The sequence below is a fragment of the Molothrus aeneus genome, chromosome 27 (assembly GCF_037042795.1).
Source record: "Molothrus aeneus isolate 106 chromosome 27, BPBGC_Maene_1.0, whole genome shotgun sequence".
Taxonomy (NCBI): Eukaryota; Metazoa; Chordata; class Aves; order Passeriformes; family Icteridae; genus Molothrus; species Molothrus aeneus.
The window spans coordinates 4026847-4048872 of NC_089672.1; the positions used below are offsets into that span (position 1 = coordinate 4026847).

Sequence of the window (22026 nt, forward strand, 5' to 3'; positions counted from 1 at the left end):
TCAGCATTATCAAAGTATCAAATATCAGCATTATCAAATTATCAAATATAAATATTATCAAAATATCAAATATCAGCATTATCCAGTTATCAAATACCAGCATTATCAACTTATCAAATATAAATATTATCAAATTATCAAATATCAGCATTATCCAATAATCAGATATCAATATTATCCAATTATCAAATATCAGCATTATCAAATTATCAAATATCAATACTATCCAGTTATCAAATATCATCATTATCCAATTACCAAATATCAATATTATCCAATTATTAAATATCAGGATTATACAATTATCAAGTATCACTATTATCCAGTTATTAATTATCAGTATTATGCAGTTATCAAACTTCAGCATTTTCCACTTATCAAATATCAGCATTATCAAATATCAGCATTATCCAATTATCAAATACCAGCATTATCCAATTATCAAATATAATAATTACCAATGATCCATTATCAATATTATCCAATGTCAAGCATCAGGACTCTGCAGTTATCAAACCATCAGCATTTTCCACTTATCAAATACCAGCATTATCCAGTTGTCAAATACAAAAATTACCCAGTTATCAATTATCAACATTATCCAGTATCAGCCATGAGGACTCTGCAGTTATCACACATCAGCACTCCTGGAGCTCTGGTCCCTCTGCCTCTCCCTCCCTCCTGTTTCTGGCAATCCCAGCCAGCAGAGTTTCCTCACATGGCACCAGAGCTGTGCCACGTGCCTGCAGCCCCATCCAAAAATCCCCATTTTTAACCAAAATCTGCATTTAAGGCTCTTTCCATGCCCAGATTTTGGCCCGTCCTTATTCCATCCCTCGGGACGCGTTCACTGCAGCCTCCCACGGTGCCATGTGGGAATTGGGGAATTTGGGATTGTGTCCCAGCTGACTCAGCCCTGTTTGTCCCCAGGTTTGGGGCTGGAGGTGCTGTGGGATCCTCCAGCACCTGCCATGGGCTCAGCTCCACCTTGCTTGCAATTAAAGGATATTTTCCCTGCTCTTTTCACACCCAGAGAGGAAAACTGGGATGAGTGGGTTCCTCAGGGAACGTGACTCATGTGCCAGGGAAGGATTGGGAAGAGGAGGAGGAGGAGAAGGTGGAACAGGAGGAGGAGGAGCCACTCGGTGCCAAGGACTTCACTCCTCCTGCTGCCTCCTTTTTTTAGCCCTAGTAGCAGCTGAATTCCCAAACTGGAATTCCAAATTCCCAGGTTTTTTTCACAGCGTGCTAAATTCTGCCTCTCCTCCCTCTTATTTTTAGCCCTGGGAGACTCCAGGTAGGAGCAGCACAAATTGATCTCAACTGAGGGACTGGAGGCAAAGTTGAGCTCCTTCAGTGCTGCAAAAAGCACTCAAAAGTGAATTTTGGGCTAAGAAAACCTGAATTTAGGTGGTTGGGGTTGGATTTTTGGCCTGGAGTTTTAAATTCAGCTCTTAAATGCAGATGGTTTTGCAGCAGGTTGGGTGGGTGGGTGTTGACTTTAATATAGTGAAATTTGAGATAAAAATACATTGAAATTAACAGTTCACAAGCAAAAAAAACCAAACTTGGATTAAAAGTAGCTGGAATGGGCGAGGAGGGGAACAGGATCAGCTGTGTCACCTCAGTGTCCTGGCTCTGAGCTCCTCCTAATTTCACCTGCTAAATGAAGATGCTAATTAGGCAGGGATTGCACAGGACCAGGTCTGGCCAGCTCAGGTGAGCCTCTCCTTCATCCTTATCCCAGTTTATCCCAGTTTATCCCAGTTTATCCCAGTCTGGCCACTCCGAGGCGGTGCCAAAGTGTGGGCACAGCTTTTCCCAGCAGCACAGAAATGTTGTTTATCCTTTTTTTTTTTTTTTTTTAATCCAATCAGGGATGCAAATTGGGATTTGCAGCTGGGAATTCCAAGCCAACACCATTCTGCCACGAGCAGGGGACACTTTTCACTGTCCCAGGTTGCTCCATCCCTGGAATTTCCAGGGATCCAGGGCCAGCTGCTGCTCTTTCCTCCTCCACCCATCCCCACAGTCCTGTGACTTTCCCTCCCCAGCTTTGTTTTTATTCCTGCTGGAGCTCCAGAGGGTGACAGGGTGACAAAGCCACCCTAAATCATCCCCAAACCCCACAAGGCCTCATCCAAAGCTGGACGAGACCTTGGGTTTAGAGCCTGATGATTCCTCTGCACTTGTTTCACCATCAAACCCCAGCAAAGGCTGCAGCTTCTCCCATCCCAGCCCCTCCTCATCCTCACAGGCAGGAATTCCCTCACAAATCCCACCCAAATCTCCTCTTTTCCAGTTTGGAGGCCATTCCCTCCTCCTAATAATTTTCTTGGCTTGATCTTTTCCTGATCAAGCCATTCCCTCCTGATCACTCCTCTGCACTTGTTTCACCATCAAACCCCAGCAAAGGCTGCAGCTTCTCCCATCCCAACCCCTCCTCATCCTCACAGGCAGGAATTCCCTCACAAATCCCACCCAAATCTCCTCTTTTCCAGTTTGGAGGCCATTCTCTCCTGATCATTTTCTTGGCTTGATCATTTCCTGATCCCTCCTGACCATTCCTCTGCACTTGTTTCACCATCAAACCCCAGCAAAGCCCACAGCTTCTCCAGGAATCCATCCCAACCCCTCCTCATCCTCACAGGCAGGAATTCCTCCCCAAATCCCACCCAAATCTCCCCTTTTCCAGTTTGGAAGCCATTCCCTGCATCCTGGCACCCTGTGAATAACCCCCTCCACCTCCCTGCCAGCTCCTGCAGGGCTGCAATCAGCTCTCTCCAAAGCTGGAGAATTTTTCCCCTTTCCCTATCCCTGTTTTTCCCCAACCTGCAGCAGATAATTTTCTAAATTTAAACCCCAGCCAGCCCAAAGCTGCCCGTGACCCCGAGGCAGCTCCCTCACGTGCCTCAGCCCTTTCACACAGTGGGGAAAATTCCCTTTTTTAGCCTGGGCCGGCCGCTGGCAACAGCCCCAGCCCTGAGCTCAGCCCTGGAGCTCTGCCAGCCCAGCGTGACCGAGAGAAAAAGAACCTTCAGCTTCCTCCCGTGGCAGATCCAGCCCCAGCAGGGAGCTGCAGACCCTCACATGACGCTGCAGTCATCGGCCTTTCCCAAAAAGCCGCGGTTTTGCGGGAAAACGGCCGCGGTCACACGGCGCTGCTCGGCTCCTTGTGCTCAAACAAGTGCAGAGGAGTCACCAGGCTCTGAAGCCATCATGGGATCATCCCGCTTTGGATGGGGTTTGGGGATGATTTAGGGTGGCTTTGTCACCCTGTCACCCTCTGGAGCTCCGGCGGGAATAAAAACAAAGCTGGGGAGGGAAAGTCACAGGACTGAGGGGATGGGTGGAGGAGGAAAGAGCAGGGGGTGTCACTCATGTGATGGCCGTGCCCCAAAGGTCACTCACGTGGCCAGGGAACGGGAAAGGGCTGGGAATGAGCTGGGCCCTGCTGGCATCAGGGCCCTTTTGTAGGGAATGGGGATCCTGGAGCAGCTCTGTGTCCCTGTTTGAGAATGGGAGTGAGCCCCAATGCCAGCAGGGTCCATTTGTAGGGAATGAGGATCCTGGAGCGGCTCTGTGTCCCTATTTGAGAATGGGAATGGGCCCCAGTGCCAGCAGGGCCCTTTTGTAGGGAATGAGGATCCTGGAGCAGCTCTGTGTCCCCATTTCAGAACAGCAATGTGCCCAAATCCCCAGTGCCAGCAGGGTCCATTTGTAGGGAATGGGGATCCTGGAGCAGCTCTGTGTCCCTATTTGAGAATGGGAATGGGCCCCAGTGCCAGCAGGACCCTTTTGTAGGGAATGGGGATCCCAGAATGTCTCCATGTCCCCTTTCCAGAACAGGAATGTGCCCAAATCCCCAGTGCCCAAATCCCCAGTGCTTTTGTAGGGAGTGAAGATCCCAGAGCAGCTCTGTGTCCCCATTCCAGAACAGGAATGAGCCCCAATCCCTGATGCCAGCAGGGCTCATTTGTAGGGAATGAGAATCCCATGTCCCCATTCCAACCCAGAGCTGGAGCTGGGTGTTCATCCCAAATTTGTGGGGTTCGGGTTTTGGGGTTTTGCTTCCCAGCAGGGCTGAGTTCTCCCACTCCAGGTGAATTCCTGCCTTAGGGAAAAGATTCTCCCTTGGGCTTCTGAGGCTCCATTAGCAAAGGGCTGTTAATTATGGGGCTGCTCTTGGGGAACTGGGGAGAAGGAGATTCCAGCCAGGCCTGAGCTCCCTGAAGCAGGAGGGAAGGAAAAAAGGGTGGATTCCTGGGGGCTTCAGGCTTCCCAGGAAAAAAGGGATGAATGCCTTGAGGATGCTTCATATTTCCCTGGATTTTAAGGTTTGTGTGGATTGAGGTGGGATGGAGCAGCTCCAAGGTTCCGTGCATGCTGTTGGTGGGACATGGAAATGGCTGAAAATCCATTTCTGTGCAGAGCCCAGGAGTTTTTAAGGAGTTTTTAGGGAGTTTTTAAGGAGTTTTCAGGGAGTTTTTAAGGAGTTTTTAGGGAGTTTTTAGGAAGTTTTCAGGGAGTTTTCCCACCCTGCGATGGCTTCTGGTCCCACGCCACAGAAATCTTGAGGTCTGAAAGGAGGTGAAGGGAGGGGAAAAAAAAAAAGGGAAAAAAAAAAGGGGATAAAAACTTGCTGCAGTCAGGGAAAAATTCAATGGCTCATTGAGGCGCGGAGCTGCTGCTGCAGGAAGTGTGAAGGGAAAATGGAGCCGGCTTTGTTCTTGCCCAGACAAGGAGGGAGCGCCGGCCCCAACAGCCGCGCTCTGTTCCCAAAACCCATGAGGTCATCCCGAAAAGCAGGAACCGGCTCTGGGATCGCGATCCCGGCTCCCCCGCCGGGCTCCCCCCGCTTTTCCTGGCTCCGGGCTCGCTCCAAGGAGGTGGCGGCGGCTCCTGGCCCCGCTCCAGCCAGAGGGAGCTGCTGCATCCCCGGATCCCAAAACCCTGGGGCTGCTCCGTCCCTAAATCCCAAAACATGGAGGGTTTGGAGACCCTGGGGCTGCTCTGTCCCTAAATCCCAAAACATGGAGGGTTTGGAGACCCTGGGGCTGCTCTGTCCCTAAATCCCAAAACATGGAGGGTTTGGAGACCCTGGGGCTGCTCCATCCCAAAATCCCAAAACATGGAGGGTTTGGAGACCCTAAGGCTGCTCCATCCCAAAATCCCAAAACATGGAGGGTTTGGAGACCCTGGGGCTGCTCCATCCCAAAATCCCAAAACATGGAGGGTTTGGAGACCCTGGGGCTGCTCTGTCCCTAAATCCCAAAACATGGAGGGTTTGGAGACCCTCAATCTGCTCCATCCCTAAATCCCAAAATATGGAGCTGCTGCATCCCTGGATCCCAAAACCCTCAGACTGCCCCATCCCTAAATCCCAAAATATGGAGGGTTTGGAGACCCTGGGGCTGCTCCATCCCGAAATCCCAAAACACGGAGGGTTTGGAGACCCTGGGGCTGCTCCGTCCCTAAATCCCAAAATATGGAGCTGCTGCATCCCCGGATCCCAAATCCCTCAGACTGCCCCATCCCTAAATCCCAAAACATGGAGGGTTTGGAGACCCTGGGGCTTCTCCATCCCTAAATCCCAAAACATGAAGGGTTTCGAGACCCTCGGGCAGCTCCATCCCCAAATTCCCAGTCCTGGTGGGTTTGGTGATGCTCAGGCTGCTGAATTCCCAAACCATGGAGCTGCTCCATCCCTAAATCCCAGAACCCTCGGGCTGCCCCATCCCTAAATCCCAAAACACGGAGGGTTTGGAGACCCTGGGGCTTCTCCATCCCTAAATCCCAAAACACGGAGGTGCCCCATCCCTAAATCCCAAAACAAGGTGGGTTTGGAGACCCTCGGGCTGCTCCATCCCCAAATTCCCAATCCTGGTGGCTTTGGGGTTTTTTGCAGCTCCGTGTAATGGATGTGAGGCTGCTCTTTAATTAATTAAAAACACGATTTAATTAAGGCTGAGTTCACGGGGTGCATCCTCCATCCCCAAATCCCATCCCCAGCGCGGGAGAAGGAGGCTGCACCAATCCCACATTTTTTGGGGGTGGGAGTGGGGGGGAAGGAAGACAAAAGCAGCAAAATTTCAGTCCTGGAAGGGTAAATGTGGCCCTGAGGGGTTTATAGAGTCCTGGAAGGGTGAATGCAGAGTTTATGGGGTCCTGGAAGGGTAGAGAGGGTCCTGAGAGGTAAACGGGGTCTCCTGGAAGGGTAAATGCAGTCCTGAGAGGTAAATGGGGTTCTGGAAGGGTGAATATGGCCCTGTGGGGTTTATGGGGTCCTGAAAGAGTGAATGCAGCCCTGAGGGGTTTATGGGGTCCTGGAAGGGTAAATGCAGCCCTGAGAGGTAAATGGGATCCTGGAAGGGTGAATATGGCCTGGAGGGGTTTATGGGGTCCTGGAAGGGTAAATGCGATCCTGAGGGGTTTATAGGCTCCTGGAAGGGTAGAGAGGGTCCTGAGAGGTAAATGGGGTCCTGGCAGGATAAATGCAGTCCTGAGAGGCAAATGGGATCCTGGCAGGGTGAGTGTGGTCCTGAGAGGTCTGTGGGGTCCTGGCAGGGTGAGTGCGGTTCTGAGAGGTCTGTGGGGTCCTGGCAGGGTGAGTGCGGTCCTGAGAGGTCCTGGCAGGGTGAGTGCGGTTCTGAGAGGTCTGTGGGGTCCTGGCAGGGTGAGTGCGGTCCTGAGAGGTCTGTGGGGTCCTGGCAGGGTGAGTGCGGTCCTGAGAGGTCTGTGGGGTCCTGGCAGGGTGAGTGCCCCTCCGGCGCTGGCTGTCGGAGGAGTGGCAGCTCGCAGCTATGAGAGGAATGGCAGGAATTGCCGGCGCAGCTCGGGATCAGCGCATTTTTCCGCGCTGCCGTCAGGGCGGGCAGGTGGCACCGTGGGCTGGAGCTGCCCGGGAGCCGTGCCAGGGCCGGTGCCCGTCAGGCCGGGACAGGCCCGGCTTCCCGGCCGGTTTCACCCTCGTGACCGCGATCCCGGGGCCGCGTTTCGGTTGGGAAAGGCCGGGAAAGGTTTGGCTGAGCCGGGGGAAAAGGCGGCGATGGGGACAGGGGGGGATCCGCGCCTCCTCCATCCCGCCGGGGAATAAATCAATGAATAAATCAATAAATAAATGGATGAAAAGGGCAGAGGCTGCTCGGAGCCAGCCCAGCTCCGTGATGGGAGAGGAGGAGGAGGCGTCTCCTCCAGCACGGAGCCGCTGCTGAGTCACGGCTCGGCAGAGCCAGCGCTGCTGTCACCGCTCTGTCACCGCTCTGTCACCGCTCTGTCACCCGCCGCTGCTGCGCGCGGCTGACTCAGGAGCTGCGCGGGTTTGCGCTGCTTTTTTTCCCCAAGAAAACAGCCCAAATCGGGACTTTGTCAGCCTGCCGGGCGCACGGAGGGGAGCGCTCGGGAACAAAGCGGCGCCGTGGGACGCGGAGGGGCCGCTCCGGCCGTCACTCGGTGCTGCCGTGACGCGACACCGGGAGGGTGGCACAGCCTCGGCTCCCCGCCAGCCCTGGTGGGAATGTGAGCACAAAACCTGGGATTTGTGACGGTGTGAGCTTGGAAATGTAGGGATGGAGCCCAGGAGAGATTTGGGGCTGTTCATGAGTCAGACCGAGCTGCTGAGGATGTGGCTCTGAGCTTTTAGTCCTGCTTTTAATCCAGAATATCCAAACCAGTTTAAAACACCAAATCCTGATCATTCCAGGGTTTTTTCCTGACTTCAGTGCTTTCCCTAAACCAGGGGGATTTGTGCCCCAGCCAGACCCTCCTGAGCTGTGTTTGCGTCATTCCCAAACCTCTCACCTGCACTCCGGGATCCCGAATTTCCCAACCTCCCTCCCAGCCGTGTCCTTGCCCTTGGGCCACCCCGGATGATCCCTGCCTGCCCTCGCTCTTGCGTTCCCTGTATTTGTATGGATTTCCCGTGGTTTCAGTGCTGCTGGGAAACCTTTCTGTCAGTGTTCCCTGGGCTGGGATCCGCCAGATCCAGGAGGAGCAGCCCGGAGAGAGGCGCGGTGACTCCATCCCTGCTGGAAGAGCTCCAGGGCACAGCGTGAGGAACAGCGCCACCAGAGCCATTCCCGAAAATCGCCTTGTCCCAAACGCTGCTGCCGGGAGCAGCCGGGAAGCGCTGCTGCAGAATTCAGGAAGATTTGTTTGTGCTGAGGAGGGCTGGGGGTGACTCAGGCCTGGTGCTGAGTCACGGAGCAGAGCCAGGCAAGGCAGGAGTCAGCGCTGGCCCGGCTCCAGCAGCAGCGGGAGGTGGGACCAGGCCAGGCTCCAGAGCTTTGCCCCCCTGGCAGAAGGAATTCTGCCTCTGTGGGGGTCATTTCTTCACTTCTGGAGGGTGTGCAGGAGACCCTGGTGTCCCCGCTGTCCTGTGCTTCCTGCAGATGTCACATCCCAGTCCTTTCCCAAACACTGATTTCCTTAAAAAATGGGCAAAGGGACAATGGAGCTGGATCCAAAACCAGGGCACTGCTGGATCCACATCTGGGCACTGCTGGATCCCAAACCAGGGCACTGCTGGATCCCCAACCAGGGCACTGCTGGATCCAAAACCATGACAGTGCTGTGGATCCAGCAGTGCCCTTGTTTTGGATCCAGCACTGCCCAGGCTTTGGATCCTCAGGATGCTGCAGGGACAGGGATGGGGGTGGGAACAGCTCCCAGAAGTTCTCTGAACTCTCCCTGGGCTGATTCATCGGCCTCACTCCGTAAACAGGAAGCTGAGAAAGTACAGGCAGGTGATCCTGTGCTGCTGCAAACACTTGGAAACACAAATTCCTTGCATTTTTTTCCCCCAGCTGCCTGCTAACTCTTGTCCAGGTGAACGTTGTTCTGGCAGTTCTGCAGCAGGAAGGGCTCTGGAGGTCATGGCACGGGTTTAGAAGGAGCTGGACTTTGGCACGGAGCTTTTCCCTGCTCCTAATCCCATTGCAGAGCCTGAGATTGGGAGGGGTTCAGATCCCCCTGTGGGACAGCACCGACTGCACTTCTCTCTGCTCTTGGGAGGGGAAAGGCCCTGCTGGGAAGAAGGAAACTGGGATTCACTGGGATGCTGGGGAGCTGCAGCTGTGCTGTTTTGGAGCGCCTCAAACCAGAGCAGGAGCTCCTTCCCCAGGGAACATCCTCCTTCCTCCTCCTCTTTTCCACAGAACCGGACCTGATTTCACCCTGGCAGCTTCCCCGTGCTGGCCTGACTTAACTTCCAGGACGGGAGAGGCGGAGATTCCCAAACAGCCTCGATAATTCAGGGAATCCTCCCTCCCTCGGGGAGCCGGGAACGCGGGGCTGCAGCGCCGCTCGCTTCCCCCCCTCCCTGCTCCATTCCCGAGTGCTGCTCAGGGATTGAGGAGCTGAGAACACTGCCAAGCAAAATAATCCCTGAGAGTGCCCTTGTGGTCTGGAATAAACTCCCCAAACGTCTAAACACAGGCGAGACAGCGAGGATTTGGGATGGGACGGGCGCTCCCACCCCCGATCCCGCCGGGAACGCTCGGCTTTGAAGCTGCCAGGCTCGGGGAGAAGGTTGGAGGAGCCTCTAATTAAGGCTGGAAGGGCTGCAGTGGGCGGCTGGCGGGGCCGGGAGCGCCGGCGGGATCCGAGGCCGTGTTTGCTTTGGCTCCTTCCCCTCCTGGAATCGGCTCTGGCTCCGGTGGGCGGTGGGAGCTGCCCCCCGTGCCCTGGGAGCTGAGTCAGCGGCGGGAGGTGGCGGCTGTGACACCTCCACAGGGGTGGCACGAAGGGGACAGGCCCGGGGTGATGTCTGCCCAAGGGGTTCGGTGTGGCTGGAGCTGCCCCCGGGACAGGGGGGGATTGTTTGGGTCTTGTGGAAAAAATCCACACAGTTCCTGCTGTGGAACCAAGAGGAAGGGGGTTCAGGCATTGTGGGGGTGTAGGGACACAGCCCCATGGGCAGGTGGGATGTAAATCCCATGGGCAGGTTGGACACAAATCCCATGGGCAGGTTGGACATAAATCCTATGGGAAGGTTGGACATGAATCCCATGGGAAGGTCGGACACAAATCCCATGGGCAGGTGGGACACAAATCCCATGGACAGGGGGATGTAAATCCCATAGGAAAGTTGGACACAAATCCCATGGGAAGGTTGGACACGAATCCCATGGGCAGGTTGGACACAAATCCCATGGGCAGGTTGGACACAAATCCTATAGGAAAGTTGGACACAAATCCCATGGGAAGGTTGGACACAAATCCCATGGGAAGGTTGGACACAAATCCCATGGGCAGGCTGGACACAAATCCCATGGGAAGGCTGGACACAAATCCCATGGGAAGGTTGGACACAAATCCCATAGGAAAGTTGGACACAAATCCCATGGGAAGGTTGGACACAAATCCTATAGGAAAGTTGGACACAAATCCCATGGGCAGGCTGGACACAAATCCCATGGGAAGGTTGGACACAAATCCCATGGGAAGGCTGGACACAAATCCCATGGGAAGTTCAGAGATGGTCCCATGGACGCACCCCCATGTGCAGGTTGGATGTGACCCACGTGCAGGTGTCACCTGCCCAGGTGCCAGGGACACCAAAGCCACCAGGGCTGCTCCAGAGGGCTCCAGGAGCCCCCCAGAGCCCCCCTTGGTGCCCAGCCCGGGGCTGTGCTGGGGCAGAGCTTCCCTCCCACAGAACCAGGAGGATTTTTCCGTCTGCTCAGCAGAGCTTTTAACGGAACTCCCTGGAAAGGGGATCCTGAGGGCTCCTTCAGGGAAAGGGGAACTTGAAACAACGTCAGGAGGCATCAGCGGGGCCACCAGAGCTCCCTTTGCGCATGGGATCGGTCCCGGGGTGGCCGTGGGTGTAGGATGGGATGGGATGAACTTTAACCTCCCTTGCCACCCATCCACGATCGTGGGATGGAGCACAAAGCCAGGGCAGCTCCTCACCCTGCTCCAGCCCCTCTGTGCCCGTGTTCCCTGCAGGATTCTGCTGTGCTGGGGCCCGGAGCCGATGGCAGAGAATGTCCACGACTAACAACATAGCTCAGGCCCGGAAGCTCGTGGAGCAGCTCCGCATCGAGGCCGGGATCGAGAGGATCAAGGTGAGGATGGGAGTGGAAACGTGCTCTTTGTTATAGGATTGTGCTCTTTGTTATAGGAACCTGCTCTTTGTTATAGGAACCTGCTCTTTGTTATAGGAATGTGCTCTTTGTCTTTGTTGACAAAGTGACAAAATGATTCTTTGTCCCCTTAGAAAGGAAATAAGCTAAAAGTTTCTCTCCTTAATGAGGTGAAAAGGCATCTGGTAGGACTTGGAGGACTTCACCTCATTAAGGATAGCTAATTGGACAGGAGTTAAAGAGCCTGGCTTGGGCAATTTACTAGAAAAAGAAGAGAACAAAGAAACCAATGGCTTTTGTGAAGTGGTTTTGTGAAGAGGGCTTCTTGCACCTAGATTAGTTTTTCTCTCTAAAGAATTTGTTATTTTGCCTTTTATTAAAACCTTTTTGTTTCCAACACTGCCACTAAAGCCATCTTGCTGATTTTAAGCCTTCTAAGGTAGCTGAGCTATCTTGGGTGTGAAATAGATCTCCAAGAGCTTATGAGACCTGGCTCAAAAAGACTCCTAATTCCAATGGGAGTGGGAAGAGATCCTGGGTTTCCCCCAGGATTCCAGGATTCCCTCCAAGGAAGCCAGAGAGGGTCCCTCCATCGGGATTTGGTGTCAAGGACAAATGGGTTCGGATGGAAAGAGGGGAATTTTAGGGTTGGTGGACAGAAGGGATTCTCTCCATGGCACAGAGCAGCTCTGGCTGCCCCTGGATCCCTGGAAGTGCCCAAGGCCAGGCTGGGTGAGGCCTGGAGGGAAAGAGGAACCTCCAGATGTGGCTCCATCTCTGCCCTGTGTCATTAAGGAAATTGAAATTAAACAAAAAAAGGGAAATCTCCTGAGCCTCCAGCAGCTCCCCGGGGATCTGGAGCCTCCTTGGATCCCTCCAAGCTCTCCCTTCCCAAAAAACAGCTTGGAGCTAAACCAAGCAGTGCCTTAAACTATGGATCCTAAAGTTTTCCAAACCTTCACAAGAGGCTGCACTCAGGGAATCTTTTCCTTCACTTTTTCATCCCAAACCCCTGAAAAACGCAGCTACCATAATATCCCTTTGAAATCCTTAAGGGAAAAGCTGGATGTAAATCCCCAAAAATCCTGCAAGCGCTGGTGACTCTGAGCTGAGAATATTCCCATAAATTCCTGATTTTTTCCTCCAATATCCAGGTCTTCAAAGCTCATCCCAAATCCCTGAAAAACACAGATGGAATATTCCATTTAAATCTCCCAGCTGGGGCATTTCCCCACACTCCTCACTGTTAACTCTGATTTTCCCCCTCCAAAATTCCCATTTTTCTCCTCATCTCCCTGAAATTTATGCTAGGAAAAGCTGGATGTCAAACCCCCAAAAATCCTGGAAGTGCTGGTGACTCTGAGATGGGATTATCCCCCAAATTCCTGCAATTATCCCCCCAATTCCTGCTTTTTTTGTTTTGTTTTTATCCCCAAAATCCAGGTCTCCAAAGCATCCTCGGAGCTGATGAATTACTGTGAGCAGCATGCTCGGAATGATCCTCTCCTGGTGGGAGTTCCTGCTTCTGAGAATCCCTTTAAGGACAAAAAGCCCTGTATCATCCTATAGCTGTGGATCCTTCTGGAAGGAAATCCCCATCCAGCCTCTGGATCCAGGCTCCTCCACAGCTCCACCTGCACCCAGGGGTAAAAACTCAACGCTGGCTTCAAACAGAACTTAACAATTCCTGAGAAAAACAAACAAACAAACAAACAAATCCAAGAAAAACAAACAAACAAAAAACCCCAGAGAAAAACAAAAACAAAAACAAAAATACCCAAAAAAACCCACCCAAAAAAAAGTAAATTTGGAAGTGGGGGTTTTTAGGGAAGGGGTGGCTGCTTCCTGGGAAGGAAAGTGGGATTAAGAATTAGAATCAGGATTTTAAAATTTACCCGGGGTTGAGGGAGGAAAGGAAAGTGGTGGTGGGGGGGATTTTTTATTGGGATATTTGAATTTGGGAAAGGGGTGGAGGAGGAGGAGGAGGTGGGGGGGTCATTCCCAGTGGGATGTGAGAGCTGGACCTGGATCCAATCAGAGCCCAATCAGCAGGAATTTCTTCTGGAGAAGGGGTGAGGTGGGAACCATTTTGTAAAAAATCAGTACAAAAAGAAAAAAAAAAAAAAAAACCAACAAAAAAACCCCCAAATTCCCCAAATCCAGCTGGAAAAATCCCTGCTGGGAATGGCCAAAGGGAGGCTGGGGAGGCTTTTCCCTGCATCCCACAGCTCTGCTGGGATCCAGGGATGGCCCTGCTGCAAGGGAATTCCCAGCTGGGAGAGATCCCAGGAGGAATTTTAGGGAGCCCCAGGGATGGGGGAGTCGGGATCTTTGGGGGGTCCCTGTGCTGTCCCCAAATTCAGGGAGGGAGGGAGGGAAGGGAAGGAGCTTCCTGGTGCATCCAGAATCTTGGAAAAATCAACTTTTGGGGGAGTTTCAACCCGGATCAGCAAATTCCCAGCGTTTCCCATCTCCCTTTTCCACACTGGAATTCTTCCCACTAAATCCAGGGCCTGGGAATTGTCCAGGGAAGGTTGGGGCAGGTGGGGAGAGGGAGTGGAAGGATCAGTTCTGTTCCCATCCCTTGGGAATCTGGCACTGGGATGGAACTGGGAGCGCTTGGATCTCACGGGGATGAGCCAGCATGGAGGGGAGAGCAGGGAAAGGGGAGCAGGGAAAGGGGATCTGGAAAAGGGGAACAGGAAAAGGGGAGCAGGAAAAGGGGAGCAGGAAAAGGGGATCTGGAAAAGGGGAACAGGAAAAGAGGAGCAGGAAAAGGGGAGCAGGAAAAGGGGAGCAGGAAAAGGGGGAGCAGGAAAAGGGGATCTGGAAAAGGGGAGCAGGAAAAGGGGAGCAGGAGAAGGGGGTCTGGAAAAGGGGAGCAGGAAAAGGGGGAGCAGGAAAAGGGGAGCAGGAAAAGGGGGAGAAGGAGAAGCTTCCATGGAGCCCTTGGGTGGATGCTCGGGAGAGCTCCAGGAATTCTGTGGAGTGGCCACCGGATCTGTGGAAAAGGGACAAATCCCAGGATTTGGGGGGCAGTGTCTGAGCCCAGTCCATGTCCCCAGGGCCCATCCTGGGGCTCAGCAGCTCCTGGGAGACATTCCCAGAATCCCAGAATCCCAGAATCCATGAGGCTGGAAAAGATTTCCCAAAACCACCGTAGGCAGAAGCCATTCCCAGTTATCCTGAGTCAGGATTCCCAGGTTTTTTGGGAAGAGAAGGGATAAAAACAACCCAACCACAGCTGATGTGAAATCCTAGGAGTTTCCCCATTCCCCTACAAAGCTTTGGATTGGGTTAGGAATGCCAGGGATGGGGTTAGGAATGCCAGGGATCCCATCACGGGACAGGGAGCAATTCCCATGGGAAAGGAGTTTGCAATTCCCTGGATTCCCGCTGGTGCTGCCGGGCACTGGGAGCTGCTCCAGCCCTTTTCCAGAGGCCGATGGAATTCCCAGGGGGGCCGGGCCGGGCGGGGCCGCTCCGTGTCCCCTTCCCGGCTGCAGGAATGTCGCTGTTCCTTGTTTTCCGTCGTTTGCCTTTGCAGCAAAGCCGGGGAAATGCCACGTTTTGAACCCTGAAGCTGTGCGGCTTTTCCTGGGAATGCTCCCCGCTGTGTCCCGGAATTCCAGGGCTCGGGAATGTCCCCCCATCCCTTGGGGGGGAGCAGAGCAGGGAAAACGGGATCATTTCCCAATAATTTCCCTCCCTGTCCTTCAGCCCCAGCAAAGCCTTTTCTGGAGGGTTTGATCCCCAATCCCAAAGCCCATCCCGCTCCAAGCTCCGCCCGCCGGGAATCCCGCGGCCACTCCCGAGTCCAGCCCGGGATTCCTCCTCCAGGAGGGAATTCCCTCTTGTCCTTAATCTCTCGGACAGTTCCAGCCTTATTTTTCTACTCCAGATCTGATTCTTCCTCTGTGTTCGAGACCAGAGCTTGGTGCTATCCTTGGAGCCGGGGCTGGAGCTGGGAATTCTTCCTCCTCCTCCTTCTCCTCCTCCTCCTCCTCCTCCTCAGGGGCTCCAACCCCCCCATCTCGGGAGAATCCTGTGGGATGGGAATCCCAAGGGATGCTGGGGTCAGACTTTGGGGTCTGGGTGCTTTGGGGTCGCTCTGCCTCCCCCATCCCGGGGTCCTGCCCGAGCCAAAGCCACGCTGGAGCCGGGAAAAGGGAAAAGGGAAATGGGAGATGGGAAATGGGAAAAGGGAAATGGGAGATAGGAAATGGGAAAAGGGAGATGGGAGATGGGAGATGGGAAAAGGGAAATGGGAGATAGGAAAAGGGAAATGGGAGATAGGAAATGGGAAAAGGGAAATGGGAGATAGGAAAAGGGAAATGGGAGATAGGAAAAGGGAAAAAGGAAAAAGCAAAAGGGAAAAGGGAAACGGGAGATGGGAAATGGGAGAACGGATGGGAGAAGGGAAAAGAAGCCAGGAAAAGGAGCAAGGAGCAGGGAAAAGGGGTTGGGAAAAGGGAAAAGAGGTTGGGAGAAGGGAAGAGGGATGGGAGAAGGAAAAGGGATGGGAGAAGAGGTTTGGAAAAGGGAAAAAGGGGTTGGGAGAAGGGAAAAGGAGCCAGGAAAAAGGGGCAGGGAGAAGGGGAAAGGGGCAGGGAGCCAGGAGAAAGGCCATGGAGCATCTCCCATGGGATCCCTGAATGCCAAGGGTCCCACCAGGAGCTGCGGGTGGGAGCTGCTGGCAGGTGCTGGTGTCTCCATGGATGACTCATTTTTGTTGGGAAAAAAAATTCCTTAATTTTTTCTTTTTCTTTTTTTTTTTTTTCCTTTTTTTTTCTTTTTTTTCCCGGAATTTTCTCCTTGTCCGAGTAAATCCGTGCTCACGCCATGGGTGTTTTTGTATGGCAGAAATAGAAGTGCAGATTCCCAGTAGTTGCTTGTACTTTGTTCAGTGCATTTGCCAAATCAATTTATTTAAAAAAAAAATTAAAAGGAAAAAAAAAAGGAAAAAGGAGGAAAGAACCACACACACACCAAAAAAAAAAAAAGGGGGAAAAAGGAGGGGGAAAAAACACACAAAAAAAAGACTTTTCAGAACTTTTTAAGTGCTGGAAGGGGGAGCAGGAGGAGCTGGAGCCCAGCTCCACAAAAGCCTTTTTTTTTGGGATTTAACCACATGCCCAGATCTGTCCGGCCTTTCTTTATGGGATGTGGTGAAGCCAGTGCCAAAAATAGAAATCTGGGAATAAAAGGGCCAGGGAAACATTGCTCCTGTTCCAGTTTTCCTCCCTTTGCCTCACCCTCCCCTCCCTGTCCCGGGGGATGGAGCCGGGACACCCCGGAGCCTCTGGATCTCCCAAATGCCCCTTTTTATTTTCCCCCCTAAAATCCTTAAAAATCCACCTTTATTTAACAAAATCCCAATAATTCCTTTATTCCGAGCCCACGTGGGATCCTTGGCTCTCCTCGTTTTCTCCTTCTCTCTGGTCTATCATTCAAACGATCATTAATTATTATTATTATTATTATTAATATTATTATTATTATTATTATTTGCCAAACTCTGATCTCGTTGCCAAACGCCAATCCAGGTTTTTTCCGGACTGTCCTTAGGAAGTGGTCGGTGTCTGTGCCGTAGGCTCCTCATCCGTCTGCAATTCCCGGGTTTTTTTTGGGTTTGTTTTGTTGATTTTGCCCTTTCTCGTGTGCCATAGCCCCGACCCCCCCTCCCCTCGCACCGTGTTTAATATTTGTGGAATCGTTGTTCCCAAGTGAATGGATAACACAATAAAAAAGGCTCACTTTGCATTTTGCCAATTTCCTCTGCCTGCCTGTGCTGAGCCGGCAATTCCGGATCCTCCCTCGGGAATCCCCTGTGCCCTTTTCCACCCTCGGGGATCCCCTTTCCCACCCCCTGGAGCTGCCATTGGGATTGGGAACATTGATTCCCAGGAATTGCAGCCCCTCAAGGATCTCAGCTCAGAAATCCCAAATCCTTGGGAATCCTTCCTCTCCCCAGGATTCGCCTTTCCCACCCCCTGGAGCTGCCATTGGGATTGGGAACATCGATTCCCAGGAATTGCAACTTCTCAAGGGTCTCAGCTCCTCAAAATTCCACCCTTGAGAATCCCCCAGCTCTCAGGGATTCCCCTTTTCCACCTCCTGGATGCTCAGCTGGGATTGGGAATGTCGATTCCAAGGAATTGCAGCCCCTCAAGGATCTCAGCTCAGAAATCCCAAATCCTTGGGAATACTTTCTCTCCCCAGGATTCCCCTTTCCCACCTCCTGGAGCTCCCATCGGGATTGGGAATGCCAATTCCCAGGAATTGCAGCCCCTCAAGGGTCTCAGCTCCTCAGAAATCCACCTTGGGAATCCCTCCACTCTTGGGTATTCCCCTTTTCCACCTCCTGGATGCTCAGCTGGGATTGGGAACATCAATTCCCAGGGATTGCAGCCCCTCGAAGATCTCAGCTCAGATATTCCCCCCTTGGGAATCCCCCAGCTCTCAGGGATTCCCTTTTCCCACCCCCTGGAGCTCCTGTGGGCACCGGGAATGCCAATTCCCAGGGATTGCGGCCCTTCAAGGATCTCAGCTCCTCAGAATTCCCCCCCTGGGAATCCCGCAGCTCTCAGGGATTCCCTTTTCCCACCCCTGTTCTCCCCATCCCTGGTGGCTCCTCCACGGGAGCTCTTGGGAATCTCCATTTTCCCGGAATCTCCGGAGCCATCCCATCCCATCCTATGGGGAAAACCAAACCCAGCGCTGCATTCCTTCCCTTTTTTTTTTTTTTTTTTTTTTTTTTTTTTTTTTTTTCCCGGGAAAAGCGATCCCGGCCCGGCTGGAAGCTCAGCGGGATCCAGGCCGGGAGCGAGTCCTTGGAATGCGCCGCTCCCGCTGCAGCCGCGGGCCGGGAATTGTTGGGATTTTTTCAGCGGCTGCTCCAAAAACGCCGCTGGGAAGGGCGGGATGGACAGGGGGACAAGCAGTGGGATGGCAGCAGCAGGTCCCGTGTCACTGTCCCCCAGCCAGGTCCCTGCCACGGAATCCCGAATTCCCCCCGATTCCCTTCCAAGCCCCGGGACACCGGGAGCGGCTCCTCCGCCGGGAATTCGCTGCCAAGCGCCGGAGGTGGCAGCGGGTGGCGGTGCCAGCGCCAAAGCGACACCGGCCGGGTGGCACCGGGCTGGGAGCGGCTAAAAATAACCCTCCCTCCTCCGCCGGGCTATTTTTAGCCTGGCTGCCGCTCTAATTAACTCCCTGCCGCCCTAATTAACTCCTTACCCCCGGAGCCGCGGCCACCGGGACGGCAGCAGGGGTGGCCCAGGGACAGCCGCGGGTCCCCTCGGTGCCACCGGAGCGGGGACAGCGCGGGGACCCCCTCGGGGTCATCCCCGGACCGCAGGGACTCCGTGGAGGATCGCACCCTGTCCCCACGCGGGGGACACGGGGACACCCGTGACGCAATGGTGCCACCACGGTGACATCACGGACGCACGTCCCGCTCCGGGCGTCACCGGCGGGGGAGGGGAGGCAGCTCCGTGCCTCAGTTTCCCCCAGTTTGTAGAGGTTGGGGGTATCGGGGTGAACCGAGCTGCCCCGGGGGGGTTTGGGGTGGGCGGTGCCCCCCCGGTTTTTTGTCCCCGATGTCGCTGCCAGGGTGGAGACGGAGCCCGGGGCCAGGAGCCGCCGGAGCCACCCAGGCCAGACTCATAAATCAGCGGCTCCGGCGCGGCTCCGGCCCTGCCCTGTCTGGCTGCGGCCGCCCCAGAGCCAGGAAGGGGCTCGGTGCCCCCCCGAGCCCAAACCACCCCCGTGTCACCCCCCGGGACCTCCCACCCCCCTGGCGGTGACGCAGCGGCTGCGGTGCCACCCCCGCGGGCACTCCGGGGGTGACATCTGCACCCCCCGTGTCACCGGCACCCCCCAAAAACCAAACCCCCCCCCCCGTGTCAGCTTTTGGGGGGGTGCCCAACACCCATCCTGCACCCCCAGGGCTGGCTGCGACCTCCTAATTAATTATTAATTCGCTAATTATCGCTCAGGGTTTAATTACCCCGCGCTGTCGATGCGGGTGGTCCCGGTGGCTGGGTGGGCTCCGGGGGTGTCCTGAGGATTTTGGGGGGTCTGGGGGGGTCTCTCACCGCTCCCACCCCCGTGACACGGCCTGACACACCGGTCACACGAGTGGCACAGCCGCGGTGACAGCGGCGACAGGAATGGCCTCGTGACCCCGCCGCCTCATCAGTGAAACGAGTTTGGGCGGCCTCCGCCGCCCTCGGGCCCTTTCCCTTTGGGATTTTCCCCGGGAACAGCGCGACCCCATCGTCCACCCCGTCCCCGAGCTGAGACCCCCACAGCTGGGGGACCTGGGAGGGGGGGATGTCGCAGTTTGGGCCATCCAGAGGGTCTTGTCACCACCTTGTCCCTTGTCCCCGCCGTGTCCTGGCGCTGCCGGGGCTGTCACACGCCGCGCTCGCTCCGTGCCTCAGTTTCCCCCGCAATCAAAACCCCAAAGGAGGGCACAGGGCACGTCCTCAGGCCACGCGACACTCTGGGACGGCCACCGTGTCCCCAAGCCGGGGCTGGCCGGTCGCTGTGTCCCTGCCCAGCCGAACGCCGTGTCCCAGCCGGGCAGGATCTGCCTGGCTCCGGGCCGGGGCTGGCAGCGCTCCCGGCCCGCTGGGGCCAGCCCGGGTGACACCGCGCGTGTGACGGGGACAGGGCGAGCTCAGGTGAGCTCCTGCTCCGGGATGCACCGGAGCGGGGTCCGGGAAGGATCCCGGGGAGCCCCCGGGGGTCCCCATTGCCCACAAAGGGGGGACCCCACCCCTGACCCCAGCGGCCTCGCTTTCCCCGGAGCCCTCGGGGTTGTCCTTGTCCCCACCCCCGGGGGACAGAGGGAATTCCCCCCCCGGGCTGGGGGCGTGGGGGCTCCCCCCAGCCCCGCGGGCCTCCCCCGGCCCGGTTCCCACGGCAGCCGCGGTTTCTGCGCGGGTGGGGGAGGCTCCAGCCCCGAGAGGGCCGTGCCTCAGTTTCCCACAGAGCTCAGGGCACCCCGTGCGTGTTTTTCTTGGAAAAACCCTTTTTCAGAGTAGGGTGGGGTGGGAATTTCTCCTCCAGCAGCAGCAGCGAGGCCACACACGGGTGGGAACCGCCCGGCCCTATAAAAGAACCCCCCAGCGTGCAGAGCCCTCCCAGGGGAGGTGGAGCCCACCCCAAAACCCACCCAGGAAGCGCCGATCCCGCTCCCTTGGGAACGGCTCCAGCAGAGCACAGGGAAGAGCAAACACCAGTAACGTCAGACATTTTATTGCAAATAAATTTAATTCCTCGCTCGGTAGAAGAATAAACTCTGGAAAAGGTTCAGCTCAGGGTTTCCAAGTGCAAAAGCAGCACCCGGAGGGTGCAGGTCCATCCGTGCAGATGTCCATAATTCCTTAGGAAAAAGCAGTTTTTGCACCAAAAAAAAAATTAAAAAATCAAAAATCCAGCTTTCTGCAGTCCTCGCCTCCATCGGGTCCCAGCTTCCAAATCGCGACAGTTTCCAGCTCCGGGGTCACCCCCGCGCTCCGCAGCGCCCGCCCGGGGCTGCCCAGCTCCAGCACGACTCCTCGGCCGGCGGCTCCGGCCAGTGTCCAGTGTCCATCCGGCTCCGGCCAGTGTCCAGTGTCCCCCGCCGGGCTCGGCCCGGCTCCCTCCATTCCCACCGCAGCCGCCGCGCTCTCCCTTCCTCCTCTCCGGTTCAAAAGAAAAATAAAATCGGTGGGTTTTGGGGCGTTGTGGGTTGGAACTGGCTGTTTCTCCTTCTTTTTTTGTTTTTTTCCTGCTGTTTAGGTTTTTTTTTTAAGGGTTTTAATCCTTCCAGTCCAGGCCGGGAAGGGGCCGGGAAGGGCTCAGCGCTCCTGCAGACACACGAACGGCACCCACTGGTTCCTGTCGCGACTCTCGGCGCAGTAACTCGCCACCTCCGCCAGCCCCTGGCTCTTCCAGGCGTCCGTGTGCGGGTTCTGCGGGAGCAGGAGCACGAGGTTAATGCCACCAGCGCCCCGACACGTGTCCCCGAGCCGCCCCGTCACCCTCCCCGGCCCCTGGCGGTGTCACGGGGCCACCGGCGCGTCACCTCCGTGCTCACCGTGACGAGCAGGCAGTGCAGGTCGCGGGGCTCGGAGTCCGCCTCGGGCTCGCCCAGGATGGCAGCGAGGCGCTGCATGCCCGACACGCGCAGGATGTGGATGTCGTTGTCGCAGCAGAACGCCTGGATGAGCGTGAAGTGGATCTGCAGGGCGATGTCACCTTCGTCCTCCTCGTCGGTGGCCAGCACACACAGCACCACGCTGTCCGGGTCCCTGCGGGGGCGAGGCGGGTCGGGTTAGGGGCGACCGGGACAGCTCGGGATGGTGGAACTCCCTCCCGCGGAGCTGTCACCTCCCTGTCGCGATATAAATGGGCGACAGACCCCCCCAAATTCCGCCTGGTCACCACCACCGCGTGAAACGCTCCAGCCCTGCGCTAAGCGGGCCGGGATGAACTCCGCCACGCGAGCCAGACCCCCCCCCGACAGAGCCCCCGACAAAGCCATATCGCGATACTCACACATTCATCAGCTTGGCCGACTCGTAGACCCCCACGGTGAGGCGGTCCTGTCGCTGCGCCGCCACCAGCACCCGCTCCACCGCCTCGCTCACCGCCTGCATCCTGTCGGGAGGAACGGCAAAGCCGGTGAGCGGCGACAGCGACAAGCACAGATCCCCCCGCCGAACGCCCCGAGCCGCCCGCCACTTACTTGCTGCTATCGCAAGGCACCAGCTCCTCCAGGGTCATGGTGCAATCGTAATCCGCAGAAGAAGAAGGCAAACTCCAAGAGCAATAATCCCGAGCGCAGCTATAGCGGGGATATCGCGGAGATATCGCGGCGCTATCGCGATCCCCGGTTCCGCTCCGCTCCTGCCACCGCTCCAGCGCGATCGCTCTGAGCCCCGGC

At 55.5% G+C, this 22026-nt stretch overlaps 2 protein-coding genes across 2 annotated transcripts in view; one reads left to right on the plus strand and one right to left on the minus strand.

Annotated features, from left to right (window-relative positions):
* GNG7 (G protein subunit gamma 7) overlaps positions 1-16859 on the plus strand; it is a 45625-nt gene extending 28766 nt beyond the window's left edge. Inside the window, exons 4-5 of the mRNA XM_066566508.1 lie at positions 10951-11069; positions 12531-16859. Coding sequence (XP_066422605.1) covers positions 10989-11069; positions 12531-12656 — 207 coding nt within the window. The 5' untranslated portion in view covers positions 10951-10988 and the 3' untranslated portion in view covers positions 12657-16859. The remainder of the gene's footprint in view (positions 1-10950; positions 11070-12530) is intronic.
* Positions 16860-20338: 3479 nt separating this feature from the next.
* On the minus strand, positions 20339-22023 carry GADD45B (growth arrest and DNA damage inducible beta). Its single transcript, XM_066566482.1, has 4 exons — positions 21829-22023; positions 21639-21740; positions 21178-21391; positions 20339-21052 (listed from the first exon to the last, which is right to left on the minus strand). The coding sequence occupies exons 1-4, from the start codon at positions 21864-21866 to the stop codon at positions 20939-20941; spliced, it is 468 nt and encodes a 155-aa protein (XP_066422579.1). The 5' UTR covers positions 21867-22023; the 3' UTR covers positions 20339-20938.
* Between the last annotated feature and the right edge of the window lie 3 nt (positions 22024-22026).